General features: G+C 45.5%; 1 protein-coding gene across 2 annotated transcripts in view; it reads right to left on the bottom strand.

The window, feature by feature from the left end:
* The window catches only part of ARID1A (AT-rich interaction domain 1A), an 88,995-nt gene extending 62,604 nt beyond the window's left edge, over positions 1 to 26,391 (bottom strand). For both annotated transcript variants that reach the window (XM_031962515.1, XM_031962516.1), the window contains exon 1: positions 24,658 to 26,391. In XM_031962515.1, coding sequence (XP_031818375.1) covers positions 24,658 to 25,842 — 1,185 coding nt within the window. In that variant the 5' untranslated portion in view covers positions 25,843 to 26,391. The remainder of the gene's footprint in view (positions 1 to 24,657) is intronic.
* Positions 26,392 to 26,719: the final 328 nt, after the last annotated feature.

Raw genomic sequence — 26,719 nt, forward strand, 5'->3', positions numbered from 1 at the left:
AATAGCATGGCAAGAGAGCTGGAGAGGCCCAGGCTTAAAACCCCATTTACTTACTCAACAAGCCTTTATCATATTGTCAGGTACTGTGGTATATTTGAAGGATCCAAGGGCAAAAACAGACCAGTCCTTGTCCTCAAGGACCTAACAATCTATTGAGGGCAAACCTCCTGTACACAATCAAAGGACATAAAGTCTACAGGTACTATGGCCGTTTGAGGATAGGAAGGGCAAGGGGCAGGCCTCAGGATAGGCCCAGTCCTAGAGTTGGCAGGAGCTGAGGCTTGAAGCAAACTAAATCATTCTGAGACAGAGGTAAAGGGGACAGGGTAGGTGTGTATTGGGTGAGGAGGTAATACAGGCCCCTGGACAAAGGCATGTAGACAGGAGATGCAAAGCCAAGGAGCAGGAATGAGAGAACAGCAAGTAGGATGTGCTGCAGCTTGGTAAGTTAAGCTGGAATCAGACTAAAATAAAAGGATTTTTAAATCAGCATTTTACTATAGAGTTTGCAAACAGGAGTCACTAGTGAATATTGATTTGGGGAGTTCCATGGTCATAACTGTGCTTTAGGAATATCAAGTTGGTTATGACCACACGCAAATCTTTTGATCTGTTTTTTCATCTATAAAACAGAGACAATAATATCTATGAGAATATAGGCTGGTTAAGATCTAGTAAAAAGCTGCAGAATGGAGCTACACAAACCTCAAAGTACCACTTCTACACAACTACTTACTTTTCTCATGCTATTTAGTGTTAGAATGATAACTATATCCTCTTTTTAAGACAAGGTAAACTTCATGAAGATCTCTATATGGGCCCCAATGTCATGCATATGTAACAAATTTAATAAAATATTTACTGAGCTCAACCAAATATAGAACCCTAAGGTTAACTATGGAGCCTTGACAAGAGATCAGACTTTGTAACAGTTAAAGATCTTGTTGAACATTGGCTTGTAAGCCAGAAGAACTTCATTTCTGTGCTAAATGTTACTTGCAAGTTCTAGCATCTAGGATAAGTCATTTCCCTACTGTCAAAAAACCTGCTCTCATCCTGGTATCTGTCTCATAGGGTGATCATGAGGATTCAGGTGAAATAATGGACATAAACCATTTTCACTTCTGAAGAGGTGCTAAAGTAACTCAGTGATGTCTTAATTCACTTATTCTCTTTGTTTACAGGATATTTACCATAAGAAAAAATTCTAGAAGGCCAATCTTAGCCTTAACATTTCCTATCATGTGAAACAGAGGGTAGCACAGGAACAGATGTTCCAGTTTGGGAGGAAGTGATGGGTACATTACATCTACAAGTTATTTTCCTAGGCCACTGCCCCCAAATTCCCTACAGCCGAGAGACATCAGACTATACCAGATACAAAGATGTTGAAAAGTGGTCCTGGACATTGATGCATTGTTGGTGGAGTTGTGAACGAATCCAACCATTTTGGAGAGTAGTTTGGAACTATGCTCAAAAAGTTATCAAACTGTGCATACCCTTTGATCCAGCAGTGTTACTACTGGGATTATATCCCAAAGAGATTATAAAGAAGGGAAAGGGACCTGTATGTGCACGAATATTTGTGGCAGCCCTATTTGTAGTGGCTAAAAACTGGAAACTGAATGGATGTCCATCAGTTGGAGAATGGCTGAATAAATTGTGGTATATGAATATTATGGAATATTACTGTTCTGTAAGAAATGACCAACAGGATAATTTCAGAAAGGCCTGGAGAGACTTACACGAACTGATGCTGAGTGAAATGAGCAGGACCAGGAGATCATTATATACTTCAACAACAATACTATATATGATGACCAGTTCTGATGGACCAGGCCATCCTCAGCAACGAGATCAACCAAATCATTTCCAATGGAGCAGTAATGAACTGAACCAGCTATGCCCAGATAAAGAACTCTGGGAGATGACTAAAAACCATTACATTGAATTCCCAATCCCTATATTTATGCCCACATGCATTTTGATTTCCTTCACAAGCTAATTGTACAATATTTCAGAGTCTGATTCTTTTGTACAGCAAAATAACGTTTTGTCATGTATACTTATTGTGTATCTAATTTATATTTTAATATATTTAACATCTACTGGTCATCCTGCCATCTAGGGGAGGGGGTGGGGGTGGGGGGTAAGAGGTGAAAAATTGGAACAAGAGGGTGTCCAATTGTTAATGCTGTAAAGTTACCCATGTGCATATATCCTGTAAATAAAAGGCTATTAAATAAAAAAAAAAAAAGAAAAGTGGTCCTGGAGACTCAACAGTCTCATTAAAAGTAAAGTTGCCCCATAGTCTCCAGACTATTATTGTCCATAAGAAATCTATAACATTATAAAAACTCTTCAGCTTTTAGTTGGAGCAGCCAGAAATTCTTTCCAGTCCACACAAGACAGCAAGCAGATTTTGGTGCTACTTCCCCAAGTGATCTGTTCTTGTGCAGAGCAGGGGTTCACAGTGTAAAATCCAGCCATTACCTGCTAATTTTAGAGCTGGACACTGCCTTTCACGATCTCTGACTGTTCAGAATAAAATCAGTAGGCCTGCTTACCCTCTCCAATCATGGAGAGTATTCTTGTGGCAGGGAAATTTTAGTCTGATATTCTGAAAAGGCAGGAAGAGGAATGTGTCAAGACCTCTTAGTCCTAGCTTCATCCTAGCTTCACTCAGGACTTTATTTGAATCGGTCTGTCTTCCCTATCATTATAACCACTCCAGTTCAAGCCCTCATCTCCCAATTGCTGGTACTTATAATAAAAACCCAACTGGCCTATGGTCTCCTCATTTAATTTTCATTAATACAACTGCCCAAATCATCCAAGTGTATGAATTTGCTCAAGTCATTTCCTTGCTCAAAAAACTGAGTGGCTTCCCTATTGCTCCTGAGAGGTAAGCAAATTTTTCACTTAGTGTGACATTCAATCTTGCCTCCAACAAACCTTTCGAGCCTTACTTCACAATACTTTTCCCTTGACTCTCTGTGCTCCAAAGAAGCTGTTCCTCCATGCCAGAAATCTCTCTCCTAATGTCTATCTTTGCTAGCTGAAATACCTCTTTTTCTTCTGGTGTTTCTCAGGCCCTACCCTCCTCCATAAAGCCTCTCCCAATTTCCCCATCCCAAATGTTTAAATGTTCGTTCTCTCGTTCTCTCTCTCTCTCTCTCTCTCTCTCAGACTGACAGTTAACAAGAATTTATTAAGCACCTATCATGAGCCAGGCACTGTGCTAAACACTGGGGATACAAAGAAAGACAAAAGCAAGATTTTTGTTCTCTAGGAGCGCATAGCTTAATGGAGAAGTCAAATGTGTACACAATTATGTATAAACAAGATAGATGCAAAATATCTTGGAGAAAATTTCAGAGGGAAAGCACTAAATTAACAGGGGAATTGGAAAACGATTCTTATACAAGGCAGGATTTTAGATAAGACCTGAATAAAGGAAATCCAAGCAGCAGAACCCAAAGAAGAAAGAATTCCAGACCTGGGGAACTGCTAAGTACAACTTCCTGGAGTCTGGAGAGGAAGTGACTTGTCTGAGGAATGGCAAAGAGATCAATGTAAATGGATCATAGATACATATATGGAGGGAAAAGAGATTATGAAGACTGAAAAGGGAGAAATGGGCCAGGTTATAAAGGACTTTGGAAATCAAACAGAAGATTTTATATTTGATCCTGGAAGTAACAGGGAGTGTCAGTAGATCTCCCCTTTGCTCTAATCACAATCAATACCATAATTATCTGCATACATATCACATACCCCCATTAGAGTATAAATTTGAGGCAAGGCTTGTCATTTTTCAATATTTGTATTATTTCAAATGCTGTGAGCCCAGAACTTTGCCCTTAATGTTTATTTAATTGAATATGATTTCACTCATGACGTTTCATTCATTCACTGAGCATTAAGGCATTTATTCTGTCCATATAATTCCACTTCAATAGTGCTTGAGAGTGTAGAAAGAGTCTTAAGACCCTGTGAATCTCACAACCATCTTGAGAGTTTGGTAGTGCTAGGACTGTTATTTCTGTTTTATATGTGAGGAGACCGAGGCACAGATCAATGATTACAAATCAATATCAAAGTTAGGATACCATCTTGGGATTTTAATTCTAGTCATAGTTCTTGCTAATATAACAGAAAGCCTCCATGAAATATATAGAGCTAGTCAGGTATTGGGGAAGAAATGAAGATGAAAAAAAATTTAGGCCTGGACCTTAAGAAACTGATACTCCAATAAGAGACTTCTCTTATACTGATCAATGTATTGAAATGACAAGTGCCCAAGTAAAGCATCAAGCATTTGAGGATATTGGATACTGAGGGCAAGAACTGTAGGCTGAGACTTGGACAATTTCAATAGGTGGATTCTGGTTCAAATTCTACAATGATTTTGTTCTATGATTTTGGACATCTATAAAGTGATGGGGATAAGCTAGGATCTTCAAGATTGCCAGCATAATCAATTCTGGCTTGAACTGTATCTGAGGGAGGCCCATGAACATTTGTGTCTAGATAGGCAAGGACATTTAGCAATCTTTTATTGAAAGATCATGAGCTGGAAAGAAATAGAAAACTCTGGATGTTCAACTTGCTGGAGCAACTAAACTCCAAACCTGAAGTGGGTCCATAAGTTTAGCATCAAGTCTTCTAAGGGCTGAGGACTGGGAACAAAGAGGCAGGAGATACTCTGAAAGGCTCTTCCATCCATTTATTAGTTAACAGGCCAACTCTAGCTACTCAGCTCCCAAGTCAAGGTAAGAATCTTCATGGGACAACAAGTTTCTCTGAAAGGGACACAAACAAACAGCTACTACCTCATTTACTTGGGTCTACAGGTGTTAAATCTTACAAAGGAAGATACAGACACTAAAAGAGGAAAGGGACAGGATAAAGGCATCTCCCTCAGGGATCAGATAGCCGAGATATTGGATCTGTTCTGTTTGGGCTGAAAGGGGCAAAAATAGTAGCAAAGACAGAAATACCAAGGAGAAAGATTTTGATCCAATATGAGGAAAGTTTCCCACCTTATTAGAATTATTTATAAGTGGGATAAGCTGTCTCTAGACATAAATAAGCTCCCTTCCAATTGGTTTGGTGGTGGAGATGGTGGTTAAGCAGAAACTGAACAATACCTTATTTTTCTATAGTGTTAGAAACTTTGTTACAAAGTGCTTTTCTCAGAACCAACCTGTGTGGTACAAGTTATCTTCCACATTTTACAGAAACCAAAAGGCAACTTGTCCACTTTTACCCAACTAATGAGTGTTAAGAGCTGCGCCTCAAACCTGTGTCTCTTGATTCTATCTGCTGGAGATTCATTATTTGGGCAGGGATTAGATTATAGGATGTAGAGCTGAAAAGGATGGTGGAGATACTATGGTACACAAAGCATGAACTTTGGGCTAAGACTTAAAAGATCTGGGTGGGGGAGTCCTAGTTCCCACTTTGCTACTCTCTTGCTCTAGGATCTTGAGCAAGTTATCTCCCAGGTTACATAATGAGAGTTGGTCTTGACCTCTGAAGTACCCATCTCTAAAAGTCTGAAATCAGAATGATCAAATGGACCTTTAATAAAATAGGCAAATTAAAATTCTCTGGTAGAATAGTAGTGGGTAACATCAAACACCCAACTCACTGATATTTTATCCAAATAACTCATGGCTACATATACAACCCTCTTTCTTCCCCCTTCTCTGTATATGGAAATATTCAAATTGTTGGGTTTGTACCAATTTGAGAATAACCAAAAACGTCTTTTTTTTTTTTTTTTTTTTAAATTTACCTGTACCATAAAGATACTTCCAAAGTTTTGAGAAAAATGCTTCATAAACTGTAACAAATGCTATGGAAATTTTATTAGTAATAATTATAAGAAACAAACTATCCCTGCTAGTGAAATATTTTCCACCAGGTCAATGAAGAAACCAACTCAGCTTCTCAGACAGATCAAAATAAGACATTTTCTGTCCAATATTATCCTCATACTGATTTCTGACAATTTTTACTCTATAAAATTCACAAATCCTCTATGCCTCTGTAATGTTTTTATAAGTTGCTATTCACTATGCTCTCCTCCACTACAAAATAAATAAATAAACGAACCAGCCAATTAATTAAATAATTAAATTGGGGAGGCTACCAGGTGGCTAAATCTCTTAACAGTGAGTCTTTCTCTGCTCTTTGCTGGTCAGTCCTCAGTGAATCAGCCTAGTCCTTCACCAAGATAGGCATTTGCTAAATGCTGTTGTGTGTGGATTAAGTCATCTGCAAGACCTGCTCCTTTCTCTACAAGTACAACCTCCAAGACGTTAGGATCACTTCTACTCCACAATGAGATATTAGAGGGGAAAAAAGATTTTACTAAGGATTAAAATCAGAGAAGTGGCCTTGGTTTACTTTCTGACATGTATTAATAGTTTGCCTGTACTCATGAAATAATATTTCATGAAAATAAAAGCTACATCAGACTTCCCAGTACTTTTAGTAAAAAAAAAAAAAAGGCATTCATTTTGACCATGGGGTCCTTCACCACCATGTGAATGAAAAGAAATGCTAAGAGGACCATTGATCCAAAGTATTAAAAAGAGAGGTACAATATATACATTTATGCTTCATTAGGAAGAAGTGCAACTTTCCATCTAAGGGAGACATCCATAGAGAGCACTAAGGTTTAAAAACACTTTGCATTTGTCAATCAGAATGCATTTATTAAGCACCGACTATAAACCAAGCATTGTGCTCAGGAATTCAAAAATTAAAATGAAGCAGCAATCTCTGCCTCAATGAGTCTACATTTTATCACAGAACTTATGCAAAATATAAAGAACGTATACAAAATAAATGGAAGGTATTGTGAAGAGAAGATGAAGCTTCTGGGGATGGGGCAAAGAGAAAAAGGCAAGTTTTATGGAGAAGGTGGTATTTAGGTTAAGATTAAGAGATGGAAGGGAGGAAGACATTCCAAAGCAAGGCAGAGAGCTAATGAAAAAGCATGGAGACAGAGATGGGAGAGACTAAAAATGATGGAGAGGATAGAGACAGATAAAAGAGAAAGGGAGAGACAGATGAGAGAGAGGGGAGGTTAAGAAAGGCAAATGCGGATGGGGAGGGAGGAGAGAACATGAGAACAGCACCAAGTACAACTGGATTCTAAAAGTGTGTGAAGGGAAGAAATATATAAGGTTGGGAGTGGTTAGGATGCTCTGAATAAGGAAGGGAAAGGCTTGGTCCTCTTCTTGGTCTTTGGGACTATTACTTTGGCTGTATGAAGGTTAAAGAGGAGAAAGATGTGGGAAACATGCATTAGAAGGCAAAAGTCCAGATGAGAGGTAAGAATTTGAAAGGGGTGGTGGTTCTGCCTCCTCTCCCCCCAGTACCCATGAGGGATGCTGTGGAAAGAATAGCATCCCAAGAATTCTCTCGTCACACCAGCTCCAAGAGGGTCCAAGTAGCACCTTGTCTTAAGAGTTGGTGACATGGAGGTTCAGAGAAGTGAGCTGCATAAGGTCACCCAGGCTAGTAAAGAACAGAGACAGAGATGGACCGTGGGGCTCTTATTTGTTCCACCCTACCTAGAAGTACCTCAGATAAAACTGGTCCACTCTCTAATAACAGAAGAGATTTCAGACCCAGGAGAAGTGGGTTTGTGATCTTCAGAATAAATTATAAGACCTCTGTCAATTAACAAAATCTCAGTAACCCAAAGATCACCTGTCGGTACACAGTCTGGTTCAACACTGGAAAGCAAACATGCCTGAAACTTAGAAACTCACCATGGTTATTAGATCCATTGAAGTGATCTAATGGATACCCGGAGCTACAGGAAGACCTGAGTTCAAATCAAGCCTCAGCGTGTGAGGAGACTCTGGGAAGTCATGTAGTCTTTGCCAGCCTCAGTCAGTTCACACTCAGAGGTGGTTGACTACACAACGCAGGAGCTAGAATTTAGGCTCATTTTTGTTCAATAAAAACTCCCTCTCCCAAAATCTGGGGTTTTCTGACAGAGAGGGATGTCAGGTCTTAAACTTTGAGATTTTCTAAGGCAACTTGCCCATCCCAGCCTCTGCTCCCCATCCGTTTCTTCTGGTCTCTCAGTAAAACTCCAGCTGCACTAGCTGCCCACCAGCGCTTCTCTGCTTCTCCAGCACGGCTCCCGCCGTTCCCTCTCCCTGGAAGGCTCCCTGCTTTTTAAAGCTCCCTCTGGGATGCTGCCATCTCCATTCCCTAGCCAGATGTGGTCGGGCCCTCTTCTGACCGGCCAGTCCACACACTGGCAAAGGAGACAATGTTATTGGGCTGCATCTAACCCCCCCCCCCCCCCCCCCCCCCCCCCCCCCCCCCCCCCACTCTGAGCTCACCAAAGGAGAAGCCTGGACTTACTCTGTGGCCACAACTCTCCAAACAATGCTCTGAAGCTCACAAACGGGGCCCCTCCTGTCAAGGGGTTCTGACTATAGGGACCAGCGCACTCTGCATGACCGGTGCTACTGGGTAGAGGCCTTTTCAGATGCTTTGCTACAACCAAGTTTACCCACAAGTCAGACCGTCTCCCCTATCAGAGCAGTCTCTTCAGTCTTTATAAGACTCTTGGGAGCATGGCCACACAGCTGTCTCCAAGCTGAAGGGAAAGGAAGGCAGGGAGCTTCTCTGGAGGTCTGATACATGCATGGCATCCCAGAACTGGAGTCTCAGAGCAAGGAAGGACCCACACATAGGGCATTTCAAAGAAATGCTTTGTAAAATGTGAAGTTCTTCACAAATGTGAATTACCACACAGGATGGTTCCTTCATTTTAGGAAGGCTCAGAGAAGGTCACACGGTCACTTAGTATAGAACCAAGATGAGAAATGAGGTTTCCTCATCCCTAAACCCCCCTACACTATGAAATGATTGCAAAACTATTTATTTTATTCCTACAAAGCCCATCTCCTAACGTGGGAAACAAAAATAGGACACCCAAACTTGGGTTAAAAAAAGAAGTCCCATCCCTGGAATGGGCAGGAGCTCTGGGACCTTATCTAATTATCTGCAAGGGGAAGAGTACCAATGGCCGAGGGCTATAAATGTCCCTTCAGAGAAGGTATAATAGGCCTGGTTGGAAAGTTCCATCAACCTCTTAGCCAGCGTGGGCAACAGTGAGACCTGTGCCCTACAGAGGGGCTTTTTGCAGGGAGGGGACAACTGGTGTAGGGCTTCAATTTTCCCACCTGAAAAAATAGGGCAATGCACTACCTCCTCTGCTTTCTTTTTTGTTCTCTTTAAATGGGAGGAAAGGAAGAGAAAGGGGAAGAGGCAGGGAATAATATTATCTGAAAATGAAGGTGATGTTAAAAAAAAAAAAAAAAAAAGAACTTAAGTAAAAATATTTTTTGAAAAGAATTACTATCCCTCCCGCTTTCACAGGCAAGCCAAATGTGGGAGTTCAAGAAAGTGGAGAAGGAAAGTTGACAACCATGAAAATATCCTTTTAGTTCTTCTATTAAAATCATTCCTTTTGCTCAAGGTCTCTGGATTCTCCTCCTGTCTGACTGCTTCTTTTCAGTTTCCTTTGCTGGAACCTCAAAATTTGCTCCTGAGGTATCTTCTCTCTCCTTTATTTTTCCTCTAAGTCAGCTCTTCCTATGGGAAGATGATTTCTTAAATACCTAGCACCCTAGCCCAGGCTCCCCAACTTAGCTTGACATCTGTCCTGGACTGTATATCGCACTGATTCAACAAGTCCCAAACAGGATTCACTTTATTTTTCCCATACATACCTCCATCTTTCCTCCTAACTTGCCTATTCTGTCAGGGAGGCAACCATCCTTTCTTCACTATCACCCCCATATTCAAAAAGCTGCCCAGTCTTGTACATTCTGTCTCCCCAGTATCTTTCACATATTTCATACCTGCCTCCTCTCTCCACTCCTACTATAACAGTCCTGACCCCCCAGACCAGGAGCTGCAACTACAGCAACTCCTAATGGGTGGAAGCATAAGGTTTTGGAGGGCAGGACTCTGCTTTGATCTTTGTTATCTCTAGCAGATGCCCCTTTTTCTTTACTTTCCCAATGTTGATCTCCCTGCCTGCCTCTATTCTAGTCCTTCCTCTTCCACTCAATGGTCAAGTTAATCTTCCTGAAGCACACACCCCTCCCAACCCATAAAACTCTAGTAGTTCCAGACACCTCTAGGATCAAATACTAAGTTCTCCGTTTGGCATCCAAAGGCCTTCAGCCTCTGGCCCCATCCTCCTCCAGTCTTTTGGGACCTCACACTACTGGCTCCCTTGTAGTTCCTCAACTGAGGTCACTCCACTTGCAATACCATGGGGCATTTTCACTGGCTGCTAGGGTATTCCTCCTCATTTCCTCTCAGTTTGCCTGGCTCAGCTCAAGTCCCAGCAAGAAGTCTTTCCCACCCCTCCTTAACGCTAGAGCCTTCCCTGTAGCAAGTGGGAATTGATTGTCCCCCATTTATCCTTCTATAGTTTGTTGAGACATGGTCATCTCCATCAAACCATGAGCTCCTTGTGGACAGGGGCTATCTTTTGCCTTTCTTTGTATCCTTGTTACTTAGCACAGTACCTGGCACATAGCAGGGGCTAAGTACTTACTGACTGACCAGCTGCCAAAGAAATATACCACCACTACACCATTCCCCTGCTTTTAGGTGATAAAACCCAAGCCCTTGCTTGGCATTTCAAGTTCTTCCCAATCTAACTCCAACCCACCTTTCCAGATAAATTTCCCATCCCATGTCCTAGCCTTTATCTAAGTTGCCCTATGTCTCTCAAGGCATTCCTCTTTACTATTCAACTTTTGGACTATTCAAATGGTCCTCCTCCAAGAAGCTTTTCATAAATTCTCACCATCCCACCACTACTTTGTATTTAAGAATCTGTGACTATGTTTTCCTCTAGTAGAAGATTTTGACTTTGGTTCTGTATCCCCAGTGTCTAGCAGATAGAGGCATCATCATTGCTTAGTGAACAGCCTTTCCCTCCTCCATGAAACCTCCTCACCTAGGCTTTTCCCACATCCCTCCAGCCTTCCCTGGGGCCTCTTTCCTCTCACAATACACAAGGTGTTTTACCAGAACCCCTTCTTTTCACAATCCTCCTAAATGGAGGTATCTCATCTCTACTCTCTAAGCCCCTTAAGCTACTGTCCTATAGTTCCCTCCATGCTTTCTCCCAGAAGAAGCCTTGGAGACTCCCTTCCTCTCAATAACTGCTCAGTCTTTTGTGATTTGACTTCTGATCTTATTACTCAATTTAAACAGACTTTTCCCAAGTTCCCTCTAATAACTGGGGATTTATTTCCCCCCTACAAACATCCGCGCTTCTCTGCTCTGTCAGGGATGCAGCTATCTTTTTTTCCTCCACTCTCACCCACTGGCTCATGTATTGTCTCCAATTGGGGAGCAATTGGAGTTTGGGGAAGCAAATGACCCATCTCTAAATAGTCAAATCTGAGGGGCTTTTATCATTCTTAGCTGATGATTCCCTAGTGATCACCTTTTCATCCTCAATGATTTTTCAGGGGCACTCTTCTGCTTTTCCAGCCTGTCTATTCCTTCTCCCCCAAGACTCTCCAGAACTCTGCTTGTCTCTTGGTGACTTCACCAGCTCTCATAGGGTTAATGATCATCTCTATATAAAACCACCAGTTCTATAAATCTAGCCTCAATCCCATATCACCAACTCCATGATTTATCAAACTCAATATATCCATTGCAAAATATTGATCTTTCCTCCTTAATTCCAACCCTCTCCCCAAGTTCCCTTTTTTCTGCAGATACCATTCCTTCTTCCCTCGGGTTTATAATCTTGGCACCATCCTCAGTTTTTCTCAGTCTTTCTAACCCTACGTACCCAATCCGTTGTCAAACAGCCATTTCTAACATTTTCTACATCTGACTCCTTTTCTCTACTATAGATAGCCATTACTTCTGTTTAGACTTATCACCTCTTGCTTAGATCACTGAAACAGCCTCTCAATTCTTAATTTCTCCCTGCCTCCAATCTCCAGCTCCAGTAATTTATCTACATAGCTGCCAAAGGGATTTTCCTTAGCCATCTATTTCTCAATAAAAAATTTGTGGTTTCCCATTGCCTTTGGAAGTAAATATAAAGGTTTCTTCTATTTAGCTTTTAAAGTTTTTCACCTGGTCCCATTCCCTTTTCTGCCTTCACTGTATATATCATTACCCCTTCTGTACTCTGCCATCGAGCTCAAGTGCCCTTTTTTCTGTTTCTCACAAACAGCCTTCTAACTCCCTTCCCCCAATGCATCTGTATTGGCCATGTGGTCCCTGTCACCCTTCCTCATTTCACTTGTTTCAAAAAAGGCCTCTTTTCCTTCAAGAAGGAAAGCTCAAGCATCACCTTTTATACAAAGCTCTTCCTGATTTCCCACCACCTGTGCTGGAAATTGCTAATACCCCCTCTCCCTACTTAGTATGTATTTATTTAATTCCTTTTATATTTATTCTGTATGTCTTTATAATATAATTTTTGTCTCCTCTATTAGACTATATACTTTTTGAGGGAGATTCCTTCATTCACTGTAGTTGTATCCAAAACTCTTAGCATAGTGCCTGAAATACAGTAGACAATTAAGAAATGCTTACTAGGTGATAAAAAAAAAAAAAAAAAAAAAAAAAAAAAAAAAGACTGTTCCTTATTTTGTGGATCATTTGGGATATAAGGCAGCTAGAGGGTAAGCACTATGTTCCATTCATCAAACACAAATCATAGAGAAGGTAACTGCCCTTTTTAGAGATCATCACAGGTATTCTGATGGGAAACCAGCCTACCTGGAACCAGGACCATTTATGTAGCCAACTTCACAGCTCAGTACTCAAATTTCTAAGGCAGGGAAAAATTAAGAAACTTGGGGAGGCAGACTCAGCTTTGAATTGTTTAGGACAATCCTATCTACTCCTTCTTCCAAATGTGTTTGAATAACCTATGAATTTCATCTCCCAGGGCCCAACACAAAAAGGATGTCCCAAAGGCAAAAAGAGAAGCTATCAGTATTTACAGAATACCGGGGGTAACAAACAACCAGTTCCCAGTGTTCAGTGCTCCCTATAAACAACAGAAAATAGAGAACAAGGCCTATTCCAGAGACAAAAGGGAAAGTCCCTGATAGAGACAAGAAGGTTGGAATCCTGGTCTGTGTTCTCTGAGAGAATTTACTCTTTAATTCTCCACCACATGGCAATGAACAGTTTTTTCTTAAAGTCAAAGTGCATGAGGCATGAGTCATTTTAGGAGAAACAGCTGGACTTGAGGATACTCATAACCTGAAAGAAACGGTAATCTCAAATATCCAAGAGTGAGTATACAAAAGTGAACTGCCAGGCCAGCCTTCATGCAGTGAAGGGACCAGTGACTTTTCTCCCCACTTCTCTTTTTTGAACGATTGACATCATGCTAATCCTTAAAACTTACTACTGAGTCCATCATGTCTATGCTGGAGCTTTCCATAGCCCAAAGAAAAAGCCAACATTCCCATTAACAGAGATGTCTACAGACAAGTATGATCAGTTGAAAGCTGACAAAAGTTAAGCTTGGAGTGGGGCAGGGGGGGAAGAAAGCAGAGGAGAGCACACAGAACATCTCAGCTGCTGTTGCTGAGCCACTAAAAATCAGAAGTGTGCCTCTGCCAAAGGAGGGGGAGGAATAGCTAACACTCCAAACTCAGGAACACACAAGCAACTGAGCCATAAGGAAACCCAAGTGTGAAAGGAAAAAAGGAAAAAAAAAAAAAAAAAAAAAAAAGGTCCATGGCACGTTTCCTTTTTACATCAGTGATGGTGGCAATACAACCCCAAGCTGCAGCAAGTTGGGAGTTTGGCTCATATGGCCCAGTGCCCAAAGCCTGGAGGGACAACTGGGTGGAGAGGAGGGAAAAAGAAGCTAGGATCTGTCCTGGATAACTGGATTTCTAACATGAACCATAAGCAATCATAGGTCAACATTTTAAGCAGTGAGATTTACAAAGATGGAGTGCCCCGTGGGTATCCATTCTTGGAACTATACTTCCACCTTCTTGTTCTAGTATACCATGCAAATGGGAAAAGTCCCTGGGGAGGAAGTCCTTCCACCAATCCCTAAAGTCGTGAGTTATAAGAAAGTCACACCAAAGGGGAGGTACATTAGTCACTTTCTACTTAACAGTGTGGTTCAAATAACACCGTGAAGAAAAAAAAACTCATTTCAAGAATATACCCCCCCACCGGCTCATACCCCTCTCCCCATTGCTTGGTTCAGCACATGGAGTCTTGAAGGTACAGACTTGAGAGTCAGGGTACCTAGGTTTCACCATTTACTAAGCAAATGACCTCATCAAACACATCCATTTACCTAAGGCAATAACACTTGTAATTACCCACAGTATAGGACTATTGGGTTGTTGTGAAAATTAAATAAGAATCAGGGATTTTGGGATTACCACCTGATCCAACTGTCTCTTTTTACAGATGAAGAAACTGAGGTATACAGAAGGGAAGGGCCTTGCCTATGTATGTGTAAGTAAGAAGTAGCTGGAATTCCAGCCTGGGTCTTCAAGCTTCAAATCCAGTGCTTGTGCCCCTTGAACATGCTGCTTCTCCAAGTTTCTGAGCCAGGGGAGCTCCACTAGGAAGGACAGAACACTGTGCCCCAGGGAGGGGTAATCCCATACTCCTCACTACCAGTGAACAGAAACCTTGGGCCCGCCCTCATATTGAATTCCCCTTGCGTCATGAGCATCCCCTTACAGATCCACAAGTACCCAACCCCAATCACATAGGGACCAGCAGGGGAAAAGAAATAGAAACTCCCCATTTCAGGAAGTTCCCAGAAGGAACCAGCATGTGGCTCCAGCGTTTATGAGCTACTTGGCCACAGCAAACCTAATCAAATGCAGTTAAAAACAATATTAAAGGCCATTTCTATGAGCATATGGGCAAATTACATATGTGCAGGCTTATCTAGCCCATCAGTCCTTGAATCAGGGTTGATCCAAGCATCTCAGCTTGATCACAGCTCCCAACTGTTCAGGAACATCATCCATGTACGAGGAACAACAAGAAGTACTTCACAGCCCGAGTTTTATTTCAGAGGGATAAACTCTGCCAAGCAGGAGAAGCCCAAGTTCTACCCAAAGCCTGGGTCCTATAGCTTGAGGGACCATCAGAGATTTGTACCAAACACACAAATGCGAGTCTAGGGACCCTCCCAATAGAGGGCTTGCAAACAGTCCCTCAAAAATTTCCTGGGCTGGTACCAGTCAACACTGCCTGTGACAGCAAGCACCCCGAGGGACCCCCAAAGGGACCTGCCAAAAGACAGTATGTGAAAACCTTACATCCCGTAGTGCAGCCCTCGAGGAACATGAAGACCCAGGAGAGGGAAGCCCCTAGTCAAGGATGTGAGAATTCCTACCCCTTAATGTTATCAGGCAGATTCGGAAGTCCTGAGACATATTAGTGACCTCAAGGAAACTTGCCACCTGACTGGAACAGAGTCTTCCTCCACCTCAGCGGGGAATCTGGAATCTCCCTCTCTAACAAACAGGGCCACCTCCCCCCAGCCTTGAAAGGCAGGGCTTCAGAAACACAAATCACTTGGAATTCAATGAAGCCCACCAAGCCCCAGGCAGACTATCTATAGAAAGGCAGGCATCCCAAGCCTTCTGCTTCTCAGTTTGGCTTGGGCACATCTTCTCCAGGAAGCCTTCCCAAACCAGTCCCAGCCCTAACACACACGCACTCATTTAGGGCTTGAACATTCCACATGCTTTTTCTAGCTTCATCCACACGGTCATATCCGCTATAAGCACCGATTCCTTTGGGACAGGTCAGAGCATCTCCCATCTGGGCAGTCACCGAGTCCCAGAGAAAGGGAAATGAGTCAGAGAATCCAGACCAAGTCCAAGTTCTGTCACTCTGAAAAGCCGCGGGCCCAGCTTCTGGCTCTAGAATGATTACTAGCACAGCCCTGGGGGAGGCCCACTCTGCCCCAGTCCCCACTCCGACAGCCTGCCTCTGCTCCTGGAGACCCCTCGCTCATGTCCTGCTTGCGCCTTCTTCCATACTGAAGAGCACACAACGCACCTGTCTGTACATCATCACCCAGCACCCTGACCGCCCGGCACAGGCACAACAGCTACGCTGGGGAGTTTACAAACTATATAAATTAATGATCTTTTTTTAGTGTGGTGGTTTAATAGGTGACATGTAAGTGGTATTTTATGTGCTCAAAGTGCTTTGTATACATTCTTTTACTTAAATTTTACTTAAATTACTTTTTACTTAAATTTTCACGATACTCAGTGAGGTGCACAGCAGGGCTGACTCCCAAGTCCAATTCTTTCTGCCTGTCTGAGATGCTACTTGCCCTTCAAACTAAGCTCAGGAATATGACAATTCACACTCCCTAAGGCAACCCAAGGCCAGTGACTCTGGAAATCCTGGGATATATACTAACCTAGAAGAAACTTGAGGCAATTTCTCTTTTCTGCCAGTGATCTCAAGGAAAGGGTTGAAAAAACCCTTTTGGGGAAGCTACAGTATTAAGCGAAGAACAGATACTTGGTCACTGTTGACCCATAGATCAAATAACTCTCGTCTCTTTAAGAAGGATGCCTTGAAGGAATCCAGAAAACCTTTTCACCTGAGACTCTAATCACCTCTATCACATCCATCCTCTACCTTTCCCTTCTAGATAGATCCAAGCTATTTCTCAAACTCATGGAGCTTCTACGTGAAAAGTCATTCAATTGTCTAATTAATCACAGAATATCATATTCAATGGGGGAGTTAGATATAAAGATAAGTCATAACCTAGAATAGTCCTCAAAGGGGTGGCAAGGGAAGACCCATATAAATGTAAAGCACGATGTATTTAATCTCACATGTCTCACTAACACTCTCTCTGACTTCACGAGGATGTGGGATGAGTACCAAAAGACCACATACCAGAGGTCTCTAGCACTGGCAGGTCTTACAAGAAGATGGAAAGGCTTAGAGTTGGTGGATGACCAGCCAACTGATTACATCTCCTGCCTGAGAATCCACTAAGATAAAGTGGGAGAAGCTCATCATCACTAGGAAGCTGGGGGCGGGGGAAGAAGAATTTCTCATATGGTGGCCACAGAAACTCCTAAGACCCAGTCCAGTGCTTGGCACAATCGCTGCCTAATAAATGCTTCCAGGAGGACTTGTGATGGGTAGTGGTGGAAAGAACCCATCTAACACTGATGAAATCAAAGTTCTGAGGAGTATTCAAGAAAAGATTTAAGAAGTACATGAGAAGAACTCAGATGAGGAAGAGATTACTGACGCCAGAGAGAACACACAGACCAGTCAGTCCCTGGGTGGTGGGCTTCTGCCACAAGTTCTAGTGGCTTTGGAGGGAGGGAGGACTTTAGAGAAGGAAAGATTTATTATCTTTTGTCTGGTCTCTGGTATTTCAGAAATGCTGACATCTCACTCAACGACAAACCCCTAAAGATGATTTGACCCCCCAAAGCATATAGCTTTTAGAAGAAGCTTGCCAAGGTAAAAAACTTAGGAAAAGAATATCTGAGGAAACTGCCATCTGGGTCCAGCCTCCTCTTTCTCCTGAGGTGTAATCTGAGGATTTAAGCAAACCCTACCAACAGTAAAGAGCAGAGCTGGATTCTATCTTGGGTCAGCTAGTTCTAAAAGCCGGTGCCTCCTAATGCCTCACGCTTATGGCCTTCCTTCCAAGCTTCAGTCCTTTTCCTCACTGTGAAATGCCAATGGATTTGGTATGGTATCCCTTTTTCATCGCCATTGTCTCTTTGGTGAGTCTTTCTCCCTTCCTCCTTTCTACTTAGTCCTATCCTTAAGACTTTCCTCCTCTTTCCCCTTTTTAGTTCTCCCCGTCACTTTCTGAAATACTATTTTTTTTACTCTACTCCAGAGAAGTAAAATGCAAGAAGACCAGAATTATCTTGGTCTTAGAACTGTTTATTAATTTGCCTGTCAAACATTCTATACAACCATTTACATCTTACTACAAAAACCTCCTGGGTACATATTGACAGCTCAGCAAGTATTTACACAAAGCTCTGAAACATTTAGTTCCTTTAAAAATGGAGAAAGTGCTGTGTCAAGCTTCTATAGCTCTACCTTTCCCTTTACCCCTTCACCCTCCCCACTTTTATAAAGAGAAGTTTCTTCCTGGCACACCTCTAATCCACCTAAATTACCCTTCCACAATATTAGGCCAAGAGAAGAGAAACGGAAAGTAAGGATGTGTCAGATGAAAAAAAAAAATTAACAATACATGTGCCTATTTTCACCACAGTTAAAAAATCAAGGATGTTTCCACCTGAGACACTCTGCTCTAACTCTTCCAGCCTCTACCACTCAGCATGTTTCTGAGAAAAAACTTTCCAGGGCAAGTCTGAACATTCACCTTTCTAAGTACCTGCTGAACCCAGACCTATTCAATAGGCCAGCCTATTCAAAAAGTCCACCCAGATAACCTCATAGACTCATAAGGCTTAGAGTCTAAGCTGAACAGGACTGGTTTAAAACCTGCTTATTCACCCCCTCTCCAATCCCCAATCTCCTCCCTGCTCCCCACCTTGGCCAGACAGAAATCCAAAGAGACTTTTGTAAAGCTGAGGTTTTAATGAGATCTGTTAAAATTGCACAAATACTCATAATTATCAGGCTCTGACTGTTGAAATTGAATTGAAAGGAATCCTTATAGATCCAGCCTACTCTTCTCATTTTACAAATTAAATGAAGTCCAGAAAGTCCCATCAACTGGCCTAAAGTCCCCCCCCCCCACACACACACACACCCAGTTAGCTAGAAAAGATAAATCCAGAAACCCATCCGGATTTGATTCCTAAGCTAGTACTCTATGTAAAACCACCATTTAGGGAGAAGGGATTCACTGCAAGAGACATCAGGGATAGTAGGGATTTAGTCCAGAGTCCCTGCCTGACAGTGCAGTCTAGCCCAGCACTCCTCAGGAGATGTGATGATGAGGGTCCTCCTTTCTCGCTGACATAAAGGCTAGAGAACTATGGTGATGATACAAGGTAAATGTGAAGTCTCTCAAAGAAAGATGTCAATGTCCCTTGTATGTAGGGAGAGAGCCCCCGTGAACGTTCTAATTGGAGAGTTTTGGAGATCACTGAGGAACTCAACTCTCTCACTTTGCAGATGACCAAATGGAGATCCAGGAACAACTGTCCAAGGTCATACCCAATGGGCCAGGGGCCAAGCAGTAATACTAGATGCAAAATCCCTACCATGTTACACCCACAACTCATTTCAGGAAATATCCAGATTATTGATCAAATAGAGGGCAAGACCTATTTATATTACCTGCTTTGAGCAAGAGGAAAAAAATCCAGCGACAAAAGCTATGGCACCTCAAGACCCTGCTTCAGATCTTAAGAGACCAAGACTGATGAGCAGGAAAGAATAATCTGATGCTGACTTGTTTGGGAAATTATCTCAAGGCTTTGCTTGCTTTTGAGTTAAGAGAGCTGAAGTCAAACACAACAATGGGGGGGAGAGTAGGGAGAGAAGTGGGATGGGGATGGGAAAAAGGGTCCTTTGATAGGCAAGCTCAGTTGTTTAAAATGTTATTCACAGAACCTCTGAAGCTCTAGAATGCCTCTGGTGTAAAAAGCACACCCTCAGAAAGGAGGCAAGCCAACAAATGAATGTTTAATATGCTCCAAGAGATCTTCTGTTACAGAAAGAGATCTTTCTACTTTTGACTAGGGTTTGCCTCACACAAAAGCAAAAAGAAGTTCAGATGAAACCTCCCTGGCCTTGCTGGAGTCACAGCACTAGAGCCCTGGTTGACTACCAGTTATGTGTAGAGCTTTAGGGCCATCCCTCAACATGGAGGGGACTCGGTGTCCTTATCTGTAAAATGAGTTCCCATGAAGCGTGCTAAGTTGCTGCAACTCAAATGAGAAAGATGTGGCAAAATGCAAGCACCATATAAATGTAAGGATTTTATCAACAGCCACAATAACAATAATGCATAAATCGTTGATTACATTTCTGCAAGCATTCTCTCTACAGATGTAAATTCTGACCTCTTTCCACCATTAAAGACATCTTTATGAGTTGTGATGGCAAAAAATAAATAAATAAAAAATTTAAAATCCTCTGGTCACTAATGCTCTGGTGTCACTAACTGCCTCTGCAATAATCGAGATTTGTCTTCATGACAGTGCCAGCAAGGTTTTCTATGTTGGGAAGGTCAGGGTTTGGTCTCCAATGATATATTCTCTGATTACTTGAGGTTACCTAGATATAATAAAAGAAGAATCAGAAGAAGACCTCAGTGAAAAATTATTTATAAATATTATTCATACCAAAATGCACGTAAGGGCCTAAATTCACTGGATGTTTATTTTGATCCCTTTCTCCCCCCCATTCCCGCCCCCCACCTTCTAAAAGAAAAGGTCTGAAAAAACAGAACTGGAATAGTGGGTGTTCATCTGGAGGTGGTTTTCCTAGTCCCTCCTACTTCTGAGAGAGCTCCAAGAGTCCTGTATTTCAGCCAGCCCAGATTGCCTGCCAGTAGGCATTCCCATGATAAAGACAGGAATCCTGGATCGGTTTCCCAGGAGTCAGATACTCTGTTCAATAATTCCATAGCAAATAGGAACACAGCAAAGTCCCTATAATCAAATCCATTGTGGTCCTCCAGGACACCCAATAGTACCTGTGAATTTGATAAGTTTGCTGGATCCCCCAGATGTTTCTCTTAGAGGAGTGTGAAGCAAAAGCTTCATACCAGGGTCTAATTCCACATTTCCCAAGCTTCATTCCAAAGAACCTTACTGGTGTTCTCTGCTATATGAATGGCAGACCCCATGAAAGTATTTTGATGCCAAAAGTATTTCCTCCTCTCTATAACAATCTAAACAAAACACATTTTTAACAGCCACTTCCCATTCTTTTAATAGATTTGATTTTCACTTTGGCTATAAAGTTTGGTAACTTGGGACTATATTATATGTATTCAAAAAAATCCAATTACTTCAAACATATTTTAAATTGAATCCTCCGTGAACATATTGTTTCTCAACAATGGAATGTAAGCTCTTTGAGGCCAGACAATTTCTTTTCTTTTTTTTTTGTCTTTGTATTCCCAACACAGAAGAGCACAGTGACTGGCCCCGAAGTAGGCACTTAAGAACTGCAGAATGAATGGGTTTCACCAATATTCAAAGCTCCTTTGAGACACTCATCCTATACTAAACTTTCTGAGGTCACTTGCTCAATGGCAGAACCTAATACAAGAAACATAGCCACGAGAAAAAAAGGACAGATAAAAAGTTTTAATTGTCTGCTGTAGAGCAAAACTTTTCCACTCCCATGAAAAAGATTCGGAACTCTGGCATTTATTTCCTTAGAGGGCCAGACTCAAGTCTGACACTGGCTGTGTGATATCCCAGGCAAGTCACTGAACTTCTCAGAGCCTCACAAGTCTGAATTTGTCATTTGCAGAAATGATACAGGTCTGCCTTCCTTCACTGGTAGAAGCAATTCCTCCATCTAGATTACTGATCGTCCCACCCCCTAATTTCCTTAAAACCTTTATCTCACTTCAATTGTATCACTCTTCCCAAAAACAGAAATCAAGAATTGTTTCAGAAAAACAAAGCAGTGAGAGTCAAATGTTTTAGGAATGCTCATTCTGTAACATGATTTCCTGGGATAGTTCCCCAAACTTTTGTTTTCTTTACCAAAAAGAAAAAAAATAAGTTACCTGTCTTTCCCTGTTTATTCTTACACAACCATTTACAAGGAGCCCACACAGAGCCCAGGAGCTCCAAAGCTGGGTTTTCTTCCACAGCTCTAATTTCATCTTTTCCCTGTCGGAGACTGCACTGTAGAGGGACTGAGAAGAGGTGGTTACACGTGCCTAGCACAATTACCGATGACGGGAAAGGTGGAACTTTTATAAATGGGCGTTTGCACTCAAAAAAGAGGCGGCAGAGACAGCATGCATCCAAACTCCCAAGGACTCAAAAATGAAAACTTCAGCTGTAGCTACCCCAACCACGAGCTACATTATCAGGCCATCCAAAGCATTCGGTCTGTCCCTGTCCTTATCCATTTCAAGGAGTTACACGTGGAGATGGGGGAAAAGACAGAGAAGACCCAAGATGAAGCCCAAACCCAATTTTCCTCCAAAATGCCAAGAGTTGGCAGGTCTTTAGATTCCCCCACTTTCTTGTCTACTGTAAAGACAGGAGTGGAATAATTTCTAGTACAGAAGAACTAGTTTAAGCTCTGTGGAGCAGCAGGAGTTAAGATTCAAGATACATTAATTAAATTAAATTTAAAAATCCGCATGTACTAGAAAATTATCTTCTCTTTACCTTAGCTACATAGATCCAAAGTCTTCAACCCAAACCCTGGAGTCAGAAAAAAGGTGAAAAGACACCACCAATGGAACATAGAAATGAATTCCTTAAAAAATGTGCTTTTGAAGCAAATTACTGGGAATACCAGAGAGGCTTACGCTTGTTTTGTGTTTTTTACTTTGGAGATGGGGGGGGGGGGGGGGGGGGGGGGGGGGGGGGGGGGGGGGGGGGAGAGAGGGAGAGATTCTGCTATAACATAAACATAGAAACATGTGTTTTGATATTCTCTTGAGCTCTATCTTAAATTGCTTATTGGATGATCTGAATTTTGACTCGAGTCAGATTCAACAACCAATACTAGAAATGCTTTATGATGTGAAGTTTTTTGCCTGGAGCAGCAAGATGGATTAAATAAGGCCCGGTCTCTTTTCTCCCCAGCACATGGCCTCCCCCTCCCCCTTACTTATTGTTTATCAGGAACACAACTAGTTTGTAGATAATGGGCAAAATAGAACATAAAGGAAATAAGTACATCAAGGCATTAAGCCTTCGAAGAGGAGAAAAGCAAAGCTCCAAGACCAGTTCAGGGAATTAAGGAGGATGGAAAAAAAGAGAGAAAGTAGGGAAAGGCTACATCAAGAAACTAGTGCTGTTTGAATTGGAGCTTTAAGAGGCAAGACGAGTCTTTTTTCCCACAAAATGGATATTAACTGTGCCCTAATTACACTATAGGGAGAGACTCCCTCCCTCAAGGAGGTCAAGTCTGCCACTAATACTCTTTTAAATAGGTTTCTTGAACTTCAATTCAAACAAAAGAAAGTGTTAAGAAGAGTCAATATGTAAAGAATAAGGTCTGGTTTCCTTGAAAGAGGACTCATTAGAAACTAATTCAGGATTTCTCAGGGTTAAAAGCTCTCACAAGTTCCTTTTTAAGTCCATTTCCCCCCTCCTCATATCCCTGTGGTCATCCCCCTCCCCCCAGGAAAAAAAACAATATTCAAAAACTAATATAAAAGGTCCATCTAAACTAACTTCAATCCTGCAAAACTCATGGGGTCAAAATTACCAAAGAGACAAATGCATCCTCAGGACCCATCAAAGAAATCATTTATACCACTGAGAAAGTCACATACCCTAAACAAACAGCAACCCCATTGTAGAGAGAAACCCAGCTTCTGTTCTGACAACACAGAATCTATTTCAGGATGCATAAAACATAACTAGCAAAATAAATCCAAGGTAGGAGTAAAATGCTGCTGCCTGCTCTTTTGTTTCGGGCACAATGCAACAAGGGCAGCCAGTCTGGGACTCTGCTCCTGCTGATACACGATTTGCTGCTGAACCTCCTCAAGGTCACAGCCAATTTCAGTTCTGGAATAAAAGGCAGATAGTGGCAGTGATGGTTTGGGTTATCACTGGCAGAAAAGCAGAGTGTAAAAGTTTATGAGCTCATCAGGATTGTTGTACCATTACATCAGAGGCAATTATAAATGGCCAAGAGCAGGAGATGGGGAGCCAATCAGATCACAGATAGGATGTCAACCTAAGACCAACTGTCTCCTGGCTTTGACAGAAGGATTTTACCTCCATAATTCAAATCCCAAACCAAAGCAATCTGCACTCACTACTCCAATCACTCAGCTGTTTACCAGCGCTTCCAGGGAGAAGCCCAGGCCACTGGGCCAGCAGAGACCAAGAAAGGAGATGGCCGGGGCCGACCTGGACACGCCGCAGCCTCGCTCTAGCCGGCCAAACGAGGCCCTTTCCCTCCCTCTAAGGGCCTCGGGGGCCGAGGGGCCCCCCTGGGCCGGACCGCAGGGAGCGAAGGGGCGGCCCGGAGAGGGCCCAGGCGCGGGGGGGTGGGGAGCGGGAGAGCTCCCCTGGAGCCTCGGCACACGCTGCCAGGGGCTACACCCCAAAGCCCGTGAGAAGCACGCGACGCCCCCCCCACCCCGACCCCGGGCCAGGCCCGCACCCTCCCCTCCTCCCTAAGCCCTCCCCACAGCGCGCACCCCCAGCCCCAAAGGCAGGGGCGGCCAAGGGTGGGCAAAAGCCCCCGACGCGGCTCTCTGCGAAGCCCCACACAAAGGCTGGGAAGCCCAGGCGAGAAAGGCAGCAAGGCAGCCATTTTAGGAGGAGAGAAGAGTGAGACAATGGCAGCTCCCCAGCCGGGTGGGCCCGGGCGGGCCGGGGGCCCCGGAGCCCCCCCTCCTCGCCCCGGCCGGCCGCTCGTTCGGCCCCCCTCCCCGGAGTCTCCCCCTCGGAGCGCTCCCTTTACCTGCGGGGTCCGGGTGAGCGGCTGCCCGGCGCCGCCGCTGCTGCTCCCGGGGCTCATAGGCGCGTGGTGGCTCCTTTGTTGGCCGGCTCCCGAGGCGGCCGACCCCCAGGCCTGGCCGCTGCCCGCGTATTGCGAGGCCAAGTCCGCGGGCCCCTTGGCGGTGCCCCCGTCCTGGGGCCCGCCCCCGCCGTAGTCGCTGCCGGGGTAGCCCGGATAGCCCCGGGCCGAGCTGGGAGACGTGAGCAGCTGGTTGAGGGTGGGGGTGGCCGTGGGCTGCGGGGTGCCCCCGCCGGCCGCCGCGGGGCCTCCTCCACCCATGGCCCCGAAGCGCTGCGGAGGAAAGGACGCGGCTGCTGCTGCTGCTGCCGAGGCCGAGGCGCTGGACGCGGGGGGTGGCTTGGAGCCGGCGGCGGCCGAGGCCGGGCCCGGGGCGCCGCCTCTCGGGGAGCCCAGCGCGTAGGCCTGGGGGGGCGGCGGGTAGGCGCTGCGGTTGGGGTAGTAGGAGTTGTACTGGTGGTTGGGGAAGCCGTGGTCGCCGTGCGAGTTCTGCGGGGGCCCAGCGTAGGGCTCCAGGCCGCCACCGCCGCCTCCGCCGCCGCTCTGCAGCGCTGCCAGGCCAGGGCTTTGTTGTCCGCCATGTTGGTGGAAGACAGCGGCGGCCACGGCGGCGGCGGCGGCCACGGCCGACGGGCTCCGGCCGTACGCCTGCCCGAAGCCGTAGGCGGGGGGCGGCAGGGCGGCCGCCGCGGCGGCCGAGTGAGGAGGCGGCGGCGGCGGCGCCCCCACCCCGTCGCTGCTGCCGCTGCCGCCGCCGCCGCCGCCACCGCCGCCGGGCGGCTCCGGGAGGTTATTGTTCAGGGCGGGCCTGGGCCCCGCGTTCCCGTTGGAGTTCTTGAGGTCCGACTCCGCGCCGGCCCCGCCGCCGCCACCCCCGTTGCTCTCGGCCCCGTCCTGGAGCTCCTTGCCGAGCGGCGGCGGCGGCCCCCCGGCGGGGCCCTCGCTTTCCGGGCCGCCGGCCGCTGCCTTCATCTCCCCGCGCTGCTGCTCCGCCGCCGCCGCCTCGCCCCCCGCCTCCTCTCGCTGCTGCTGCTGCTGCTGCTCCGCTTTCTTCAGCTCCGAGGGCGGCGGCGGCGGCGGCGGGTTGCCCAGGCTGCTGGCGGTGGCGGGGGCGACCTGCGCGGCCATGATCCCCGCTGTCTCCTCCGCCGCCCGAGCGCCCCGACCCGGGCCTGTCTTCTCCTCCTGCTCCCCCCCACCCCGGGGCCGAGTCCCCCGGGCTCCCCTCCCCACCCGCCGGGCGGGCCTCGGCTGCTGGCGCGGCTCGGGCTCTCGCTCGGGCTCTCGCTCGCTCAGCTCCTCTCTCTCCCCCCCGCCCCGCCGGCTCAGGCTCCGGGCTGGCGGCGGCGGCGGCGGAGGAGGAGGAGGAGGAGGAGGCGGCGGCGGCCGAGGGGGCGCCGGCGGCTCAGCTGCTCCTGGCTCTGGGGGCTCGGTGCCCGGGTCCCCCGGCTCATTCCCCCAAGCCCTGGCCTGGGAATGAGGGGGGCGGTGGAGGCTCCGCTCCCCAGGGCCTGGCCCCGCTGTGACTCTCCGCTTTCTGCTGCCGGAGAAAGGAGGAGGGAGGGGGAGGGGGATCGGGGAGGGGGGAGGGAGGGAGGGAGGGAGCAGGGGGGGAGGGGGACCCGGGACAGGCGGGAGGCGGCAGCAGCGGCGGCGGCGGCCGGGGCGCCGTGCGGGCAGCGGACTAGGGAGGGGCGGGCCGGGCCGCTGCCCCTGCCTCCGGGACGGCTGCTCGAGGCCGGGGCTGCTGCGGGGCGGGCGGACGGCCGGACTGAGCGGCTGGAGCTCCCCCACTCTCCTCCGAGTCCCCCTCACTCCGACACGAGGCTCAGCACTGCCATTTTACCCAGCGCCGCCGCGGCCGCCTGGCAAACTCGGAGCGGAGTGCAGGCCTTGGAACGGACTCTCCTCCGGGCCCCTCACAAAGGAGGAGGAGGGAGGCGAGAGGCGGCAGCAGCAGCAGCGGCGGCTCCAGGCCCCGGGCCCCTTCCCCGCACTCAGCAGC

Source organism: Sarcophilus harrisii, chromosome 3 (assembly GCF_902635505.1).
Source record: "Sarcophilus harrisii chromosome 3, mSarHar1.11, whole genome shotgun sequence".
Taxonomy (NCBI): Eukaryota; Metazoa; Chordata; class Mammalia; order Dasyuromorphia; family Dasyuridae; genus Sarcophilus; species Sarcophilus harrisii.